At 40.2% G+C, this 9,285-nt stretch overlaps 3 protein-coding genes across 5 annotated transcripts in view; 2 read left to right on the plus strand and 1 right to left on the minus strand.

The window, feature by feature from the left end:
- The window catches only part of ANKRD31 (ankyrin repeat domain 31), a 164,339-nt gene extending 162,898 nt beyond the window's left edge, over positions 1 to 1,441 (plus strand). For all 3 annotated transcript variants that reach the window (XM_040450693.1, XM_040450700.1, XM_040450703.1), the window contains one exon: positions 1,077 to 1,441. In XM_040450693.1, the coding sequence (XP_040306627.1) occupies positions 1,077 to 1,222 (146 nt within the window). In that variant the 3' untranslated portion in view covers positions 1,223 to 1,441. The remainder of the gene's footprint in view (positions 1 to 1,076) is intronic.
- A 4,227-nt stretch (positions 1,442 to 5,668) lies between these two features.
- Positions 5,669 to 9,285, minus strand: part of LOC121041957 (translation initiation factor IF-2-like) — a 14,026-nt gene continuing 10,409 nt past the window's right edge. The window contains exon 4 of the mRNA XM_040493200.1: positions 5,669 to 6,058. The gene's annotated coding sequence lies outside the window, so the exon portion shown is untranslated. The remainder of the gene's footprint in view (positions 6,059 to 9,285) is intronic.
- The window catches only part of GCNT4 (glucosaminyl (N-acetyl) transferase 4), a 36,407-nt gene continuing 35,536 nt past the window's right edge, over positions 8,415 to 9,285 (plus strand). The window contains exon 1 of the mRNA XM_040450741.1: positions 8,415 to 8,504. The gene's annotated coding sequence lies outside the window, so the exon portion shown is untranslated. The remainder of the gene's footprint in view (positions 8,505 to 9,285) is intronic.

A 9,285-nucleotide genomic window follows, 5' to 3' on the forward strand; every position in this document is an offset into this window, starting at 1 on the left:
TCAAAGGGAAAATGATATATATATATATTCATTTCCATTTATAACTAGAGTAAGCAAAGAAGTGAAATTTCTATATCATCTAGTCTTGGACCTATTTTACAGATGATGAAACTGAGAACCAGAGAGGTAACATGGGTTGAATGAAAGGAGTACGTAGGTTAGTGATGTTTGAGGAGTGAACTATCACTTAAAATGATGAGTCTGATTATTTTTACTTACGATCTATTAAGGGAATTTTTTAAAATGTTACAGGAGAAAGAAAAGTAAAAGTTAAAATTATTTTTAACCTAACTAATTAGCTTGTCATTTTGCAGTGCTAATTTAGGCCACTAGATAACACGAATAGGTGCATGAGCCTGTCCTTTTGCCTAGTGATGAAGCTAGCAATTCAGTTTAAGGAGACTTGTGCAGAATATCTAATATTTGGTGATCTCGCTTGAGGAAAATGGGTTTCTTCCTACTTCTTGCATGAGTAGAATGGTTCATTAGTTAGCTGTGCGGTCTTTTTTGGGGACGAGGAGGAACGAGAAGAGCCAAATGTTCACACTGTGGCTATTTTCCGAGTTGTACTGGGCCGGAGAAGCCATAAAACTTGCATGAGACAACACAAGTTTGTGTGGCCTAGAAAACTGATTATCTGTCTTCCAGCCTAATACTATTTTCAGTAAGAAATAACGATGATAATAGCAGCTTATATTTATTGAGTATTTGCTATATGCTACTCAGTAGCCAATCATTTGACATGCATTATCCCATTTAGTCCTCACTACTGTTTCATTCTCAATTTACTGGAAATTATGGCACAGAGGGGTTTATATAACCACCTTCAGAAGCTGCAGTCATCCTTTTCTAGCCTTGGTGTTTTATACTGCAGACAGGCTTCTTTTTCCCAAGAAGTCAATGCTGATTTATAGCTTTATCTTGGGTATGGAAAATGGAGTGAGTGAATTATGACTTGGTCAGAAATCTCATTTTGTGCTCAGTAGACTTGACTAGGGTCTAAGATTTGTAATAAGCAAATTTAAATACTATTTTTTTAAAAATAGGGTTTAATTTGTTGGTTCTTCTTTAAATAGGAACTTCCAGAGAGTCAATGCAAAGCATCCCACATTATCTACAAATAAAAGAAGTTCTATTAATCAGCGATCAAGAATTTCTCCCATGCCATATAATGGATCAACATTGGAAGTTCTATGTGGAATGCGAAGAGCTAACATTCTAAAACCTTGTTTTCTTAATAATTTAATGGGTATTTGTTCATATTATTAAGTCACATTCATATTTTATCTTATATGGGCCGGAGGGCCTATTTTAATACACACTTTATGAGTTGCTACTTAAGATGTGTGTTTACTATTGTAAGAAAAAATAGAACTCAAACTATTGTAGTTAGATAAAATACTTTTTTGCCATTGTAATAAAGGCATTTTTGAATTAAACCACATTGAATCTCTGGCTTTTTATTAACATAAATGTAAAACTCATCTTTCAGTCAATACTTCTACCTTTGTATAAATAACAGTTAACTAAAGGGAAGTAAGGATTAAAAAAAGATTGATAAATGGTCCTGAAAAGGCCAGGCTAAAGTGTATCTACTTAAAACAAGAACTTAATGTCCTGGTACCTTCCCCCATTTACTTTGGAACTTATCTTGTGCCCAAAATATAAAATTATGAAAGAGGTTTATTTTAAATTTCATAAAATTTAGCATAGATAAAACTGTAACTATGGTAAGTCTTAGAACAAAAAATGAATCAAATGTTGATTTGGTGGCTGATTATTTTAAATAGGATATACTTAACCTTTTGCTACATTGTCATGAAGATTTTTATTTTTTTTTTTTTGTAAGAAAGATTTTTATAAGAGAAACTTGGGGAGCACCTGGATGGCACATTGGTTGAACATCTGACTCTTGATTTCTGCTCAGGTCATGATCTCAGGATCCCTTAGATAGAGCCACCATGTCAGTACAGAGCCTACTTGGGATTCTCTCTCTTTCTCTGTCCCCCCCTCCCCTGAATAAATTTAAAAAAGGAAACTTGGCAAGAGTTCTCAAGGGTCTGTCTGTCTTTTTGAGAGAGGATGCATGTGTGCATGAGGGAAGGACAAAGGAGACAGAATGAGAGAGAATCTTAGGCAGGCTCCACACCAGTGCAGAGCCCAACACAGGGCTCAGTCTCCTGACCCTGGGATCATGACCTGAGCCAAAATCAAGAGTCCAACTCAACCAGTAAGCCATCGAGGCACCCCTCAAGGGTCTATCTTAATCCTGTGATTGCCATCTTATTCTTTGCCTGTCATTAACCTAGGTACCCAAAGAAGCTTTTTGACTCCGTGGCTTGGGTCATCTGGGTAGAGGAACCAAACTGTGATAAAAATTACTCTCATAAGTGTTAGACTTTGGGAGATACAATCTTGCTTTTTTGATATTTTCTTATTTTAAATGTATAGAGTCATAAATATCTTTAGAATACATGGGAAACTGGTTAACAGTTGTCTGTGGGAAGAAAAATCGTGGGGCTAGTGAACTGAGAAGAAAGGGGGACTCTGAACCACCTGTGCTCTTTGGCACCTTTTGAAATGCGTACCATGCGTGTGTTCTTGTTCAAGTAAAAATTTTAAATATCTGAAAAGGAAGCACCTGGAAAGGTTTGCATATTAATAAAAGTGTAAAGACATCTTGGATCATTTTTCTTCTTGTGAGAGTCCATTGAAAATGTTCAGGTTAGAATACCCCTACATGTCGTAATATTTGAGAACTAAAAAGTTTCTTATGCTATTATCATTTCTTCAGATTACCATATTTTTCTAATTCTTTTTTTTAACATTATAGAATTTTGTTAATGTTTGTTTGTTTGTTTATTTATTTATTTATTTATTTATTTATTTATTTATTTATTTATTTATTTTGAGAGAGATCACGCAAGCAGGGGAATGGTGGGGAGGGGGGAGGGGCGGTGGAGAGAGAAAATCCCAAGCAGGCTCCACACTCAGCGCTGAGCCCAACACAGGGCTCGATGTCACAAACTGTGAGATCATGACCTGAGCTGAAATCAAGAGCCAGATGCTTAACCGACTGAGCTACCCAGGCCTCCCTATTTTTGTAAATCTTTTTTTTTTTTTAAGTTTATTCATTTATTTTGAGAGAGAGAGAGACAGAGTGAGTGGGGGAGGGACAGAGAAGGAGAGAGAGAATCCCAAGCTCAATGTGGGGCTCAAACTAATGAAACTGTAAGATCATGACCGGAGCTGAAACCAAGAGATGCTTAATGAACTGAGCCACCCAGGTGCCCCTAAATCTTGAATAATGTACATGAGGTGGCCTATTTGGCTTTTGTTGTTTAAGGAAATGTTTAAAACATGACTCATTTGCAAATATATGCACTAACATGAGAAATTATATATATAAATGAAAAAAATTTACATTGATAGGTAGTGGTTAATGCAAGTCCTGATTGTGTTGAATAAAAAATGTGCCTTTGAGTGTGTATATAATTTTTATAGCCAATAAATATGCATGTATTTATATTATGTGTGTGACATATACTTGATGAGTCATGAAATGTGTACTTGTAGATAATGAGCATGGGGGGGGCGGTGGTGCAGGTATGTCAAGTAAAAGCTCTGGAATGCCAGAAAGAAAACAATTTGTAGTGTCTGCCCTTAAGAGAGTTGGACTGGGAAGGGTGGAAGGATGCTTTTGCAGTGTAGATTCAACTTAAAAAAAACCAACACATGCTTCTTTTGAAACTTAAAAAAAGTTTTTAAAGAATAACTTAAGCAGGTATTTTGTTTAGTGATTACAATTTACAAAAGTCATACATTCTAAGTTGATAGTACAAGAACTTAAAATTCTGAGTTTTCATCTTAATGGTCAAATTCTTAAACTTAATTTTCTAAGCCCATTAAGAATGTATCTACCAACTGGTAGCTAACATAATCCCCAGTGCCCTTGAGGCATGCTGAGTCTTGTCCAAACTAAACAACAAAAGGGTCTAGAGTTCAGAGAGCTATGGATACCCCAGATCATCCCCGTGAGAAAACAACAGTGTGGAGTGTTTGCTAGATGTTTTGGCTATTTTGAGTTCTAAATGAAACCCTCAAGCTTCTGGCCTTAAGCCATGTATGGGACCTCCAAGAATAGCTAACAATCCAGTCTTCTACCTGATATTTGTATCCTTTCTCTAACATTAACTTCTTGACCACCTCTAGGATACTCCATACTCAACAAAGAAGCCTATTCCCTTTCAGACAGGTAGTCAGTCCTGTTAGGAAGCTGGAACCACAATGTCCCAGACCTCACCATCCTATTATGATAAAATCATATTTCTTTTTATGAGTTGAATTACTATGGCACAGACTCCACGGGTCTGATTGCTGGGAATGTCCAAGCATACATCTTGTTCTTTTCTCAATTTCTCTTTCGTTCATTTCCCTCCACCTTACTTCCCTGAGTTCAGTACTTTTATCAGTGCATATCTAGACTATGTGCAACAGCAATCCTACCCCATTTCCCTCATCCAGTTCTTTATAAAACATGCACAGTGTGCCAAATTATTCTTAAAGATCTCTTTTCCTTCCCTGCTGCTGCAAGAGTAAAATCTAGGCCCAACATTCCAGTCCCCCGACTCTCCGGTCCTAACATAACCTTCGAGCTTCATCTGCCAATAATCTCCAGTCCTTGACTCACTCTTAAAAGCAAGTCATCCTTTCTTTGTCCCTATTATAGGCTGGATTGTGTCTGCTCAAAATTCATATGTTGAAGTCCTAACCCCTGAGACCTCAAAATGTGACTATATGTGGAAATAGGGCCTTTAAAGAGGTGATTAAATTAAAATATGGCAGTAAGGTAGGTCTTCATACAATCTCTTGTACTTCTATGAAGAAATGTGGACACATTGAGGGATAACAGAGATGCACATGTACAAATAAAAGATAATGTGAGGGGTGCCTGGGTGGCTCAGTTGGGCGCCCAACTTTGGCTCAGGTCATGGTCTTGCCGTTCATGGGTTCGAGCCCCACATCAGGCTCTGTGCTGACGGCACAGATCCTGGAGCCTGCTTCGGATTCTGTATCTCCCTCTCCCTCTGCCACTCTCCTGCTCATTCTCTCTCTCTCTCAAACATTAAAAATAATTTTTTTTTAAAGACTACGTGAGTCACAGCAAGAAGGCAGCCATCTGCAAACCAAGGACAGAGGGCTCAGAATGAAATCAACACTGCTGAATCCTTGATCTTGGATCTCTACACTCCAGAACTATGAGAAGTAACTTTTTGTTGTTTAAGCCACCCAGTTTGTGGTATTCTGTAATGGCGCTCTGAGCAAGTTAACGCAATCCCTAACTCTCCCATACATCTGTTTATACTACCTAGAATATTCCCTCTCTCTTCTGCCCATCTATGTGTTCTTTACTCTTTGAGCCCTCTCCTCATATATGACCTCATGTATTGCTTTCTCAGACCACCCTGATCCAAGCACCGAATATTTACAGCTTGGTGTTATTCGTTCTCATAGTTCATCTCCCTGCAAATAGCTGGAAAACTTGTTGACATCAGGCTTAGAGATTTATACCTTATTTCCATAAAATATCTCAAACATACTAGATGCTCAAGAAATATCAACCAGTTAGAAGGTTTCAGGTACAATAATAGAAAACTCTACTCAAAAATGGCTTAAACAATAAGGAAAATTTATTTCCTATAACGAGTCCAGAGGTAGAAACTTTAGACTTCATTAATTCTTCAACTCAACATTGTCACTGTTGTTTCCATCTTTCTTCCAGCTCCCTTCACAGTGCCAAGATGGCTGGGCTATTACAGGAGGTGTACATGTAGAAACAGCCTCATTAGAAGAAGAACAGAAATAACTTTCTTCCAATGCACATCTTTTCCGAGCACCACGACCACCCCGGGACATTGTGTCTCATTGGCTAGAATTATACCATCTGCCCGTTTGTAAACTAGTCACTGGCCTGGGAAGTAGGATTAACTTGATTGGTTGAGAGGAAAAAGGATTTGCCCATGGGCAGGAGAGTAGTCAGTTGTATGGATTCCAGAATCTGTCAATAAAACAAACAAACAAACAAACAAAAACACCAAACATATGTGTGAGGGGGAGGAGTTGGGCTAAGAGCAATATTTATTGAACACTTAATATGTACCAGTCATTGTTAACCACTTTCAATGTAATAACTCATTTAATCCTCACCACACCCTATGAGGCAGAGATATTATTCCCGTTTTACAAATAAGGAAACTGAGGGACAGAATGAAGTAACTTGGCCCAAAGTCACACAGCTACCAAGTGGTAAAGCTGGGATTCAAACCTAATAATCTGGCTTCAGAACTCATGCTGTCAGCTACCATATATTTCCTCTCTCTCAACCAAAAGTATCTGCCTGATTATATATGTACAAAATGATTACAAGAGTATTGACATCATTTTGAGTGATGACGACCGTATCGACTCCTTCCTCCTACACACTCTGAGGGAGTCAGTATTTGCTCACTTCAGTGAATGACAGGTAGTCATGGCAGACGGAAACATAAGTGGCAAATGGAATGCAGCAGTCTTACTGGATGAGTTGCGATATGAACACATTGGTATCTGCTCTTGGGCTCTCTCTTTCTCAACCTAGGGAGTTCCAGTACAAAGAATGAGTAAAGCTTATTCATCTGAAATATTGCCCAAACTCAATTTTCATGGGAAACTGTCCTGTTGTTTGTAAATGAATGCATGTGCCCAGAGGACCTGGACTTTTAAGTCCCTTTGGATTCCCAGTTCCATGAAGGGTAACAGCACATACCCACCATGTGTATTTCTTTGGACACCCTCTCCTATTTCTCCTCAGCACATTTATGTTGAAGTCTATTTCACAGAAGGATACCAGGGCTATATCATTCTTAAACTTGTTAAAGCCAAGAAATACAGTAAGCTTCTGCTTCAACTTAATCATAACGTTCTCACATCCATAATTCTTTTATGGACCTAAATAAGAGGAACAGAATTTGAGGCCATGTCAGATCAGCTTGCCTCAGTCTCTATTTAAGCCCTGAGTACAGTCTGCATGGTTAACCTTAAGTTCCGTGGACATATTTGTTACTTCACATTCTTTCATTTAGGCTACTTTGCCAGGGACTTTAAAGTAGGAACGGCATGGGGCGCCTGGGTGGCGCAGTCGGTTAGGCGTCCGACTTCAGCCAGGTCACGATCTCGCCGTCCGTGAGTTCGAGCCCCGCGTCAGGCTCTGGGCTGATGGCTCAGAGCCTGGAGCCTGTTTCCGATTCTGTGTCTCCCTCTCTCTCTGCCCCTCCCCCGTTCATGCTCTCTCTCTGTCCCAAAAATAAACATTGAAAAAAAAAATTTAAAAAAAATAAAAATAAAGTAGGAATGGCAGATGCAAACATTTGAAGCTGTAATGTAAATAGTGGTATTTCTAAAAGCAAAAGCAGTTAACATTTCTGTTTTTAGATTTTCACAAGACACCTTAAAGTTCCATGACGTCTGGCAGGCTGGCTGAGATACGAAGTTGGGTCATGTCCTTCAAAGCCGGAGGCCAGGAAGTGGTGAGACAAGTTACCCAGCTGGTGGGTGAGACTTGCCAATCACCCAACATCTTCACCTCAGCACAGCACTTTTGTTCTCTGCTCATTATGCCTACACATTAACTGTTACGAAATGACTAAACAGAACAAAACAAAAATTAGGTTTCCTCGTGTAAAAATGTCCCCAAAACAGAAATGCTAGTGGTAGATATGGAGAGGTTTAAGAACATTTTGATGCTTAACCAAAAAAAAAAAAAAGGTATCCAGGATAAATAAATAAGTAGACAGTCAAATGTGGAAGAATCTGGCTCTCTGTCACAAATTATTTTATGTGTCGTAACGCAAGCCCAGAGAGCCCCTCTCTAAAATGGTGGAGGTCCCTTTCCTATAGAAGCCAAGGGGACAGACTTGAGCCGCTCAGTCAACACACAGGGCAAAGTCCGCCACTGCCCCATTTTTGGTCCCTCTGCTGCTGTTTCTCTACATTCTCTACTGTAGCTGTTTTTCTATGAAACTCCATCAGCCTACTGGTCAGCTTGGTCCTTGGACACTGCTCTCAGCCACTAATGCTCTCACCACCTCCCACATCCCTCTGCCTCATACTGATCTCACCCCACCTGGTCCTTTCCCCAAAGCACCACCCACCCCAGCTGTTGTGGAGCAGGGGCTTCCCGGAAGGCTTGGTGATAAAGGGGAAGGAGTTCCAGCACAGTACAGCACAAAACTTAATGACTGGACATGACCTCTGCCACAGGGAGTTTCTCCTTAAGGACGTCCTCATCACACCCTGCCTTGGTTGAAGCAGGACAAGATAGTGGATATGAGAGCAGGCTCGGGGCCGACATCCTAGCTCTGCTACTCTCTAATTAGGGAACCCTGTGACCCTCTCTAGGTTTCCCTGTCTGTAAATGGAGTTACCACCGTACCTTCCTCCTCAGATGTACGTGAGGATTCAATGAGGTAAGCTGCATAAAGCAGGCATCAGCCACTGTGGCTGGCACAGAGGGGTTGCTCAATAAATGATAGCTGTCAGGGCGCCTGGGTGGCTCAGTCAGTTGAGCGACGGACTTCGGCTCAGGTCATGATCTGACGTTTGTGGGTTCAAGCCCAGAGTCAGGCTCTGTGCTGACTCTCTCAAAAATAAAAAACGTTAAAAAAATTTTTTAAAAAATGATAGCTGTTGTTGTTATGAGGGGTAAGTTGCCCTGGCTCCCCTCTCTGAACCTGTGATTAACAACCTTGCTGCATCTCACACACACACACACACACACACACTACATCCCTATACTTAATACAGAAAATCTTTGAGAACGAGTCTGGGATCGGTAATTTCTTTTTTTTTTTTTTAATTTTATTTTTTTCAACGTTTATTTATTTTTGGGACAGAGAGAGACAGAGCATGAACGGGGGAGGGGCAGAGAGAGGGAGACACAGAATCGGAAACAGGCTCCAGGCTCCGAGCCATCAGCCCAGAGCCCGACGCGGGGCTCGAACTCACGGACCGCGAGATCGTGACCTGGCTGAAGTCGGACGCTTAACCGACTGCGCCACCCAGGCGCCCCATGATCGGTAATTTCTTAAGCACCTTAGGTGATTTTAATATGCAGCCAGATTGAGAACCACTGTTATAGACTCTTTCCACATCTTCCCCTTTCTCTCTTTCCTGGGCCACCTCTCACCTTTCTGTAGGCCTCCAAGAGAAACTCAGGATTCTCCTATGTTTTCTCCCTTTTTTTTTTTT

This window comes from Herpailurus yagouaroundi, unplaced genomic scaffold (genome assembly GCF_014898765.1).
Source record: "Herpailurus yagouaroundi ecotype Mexico unplaced genomic scaffold, PumYag 29, whole genome shotgun sequence".
Lineage (NCBI taxonomy): Eukaryota > Metazoa > Chordata > Mammalia > Carnivora > Felidae > Herpailurus > Herpailurus yagouaroundi.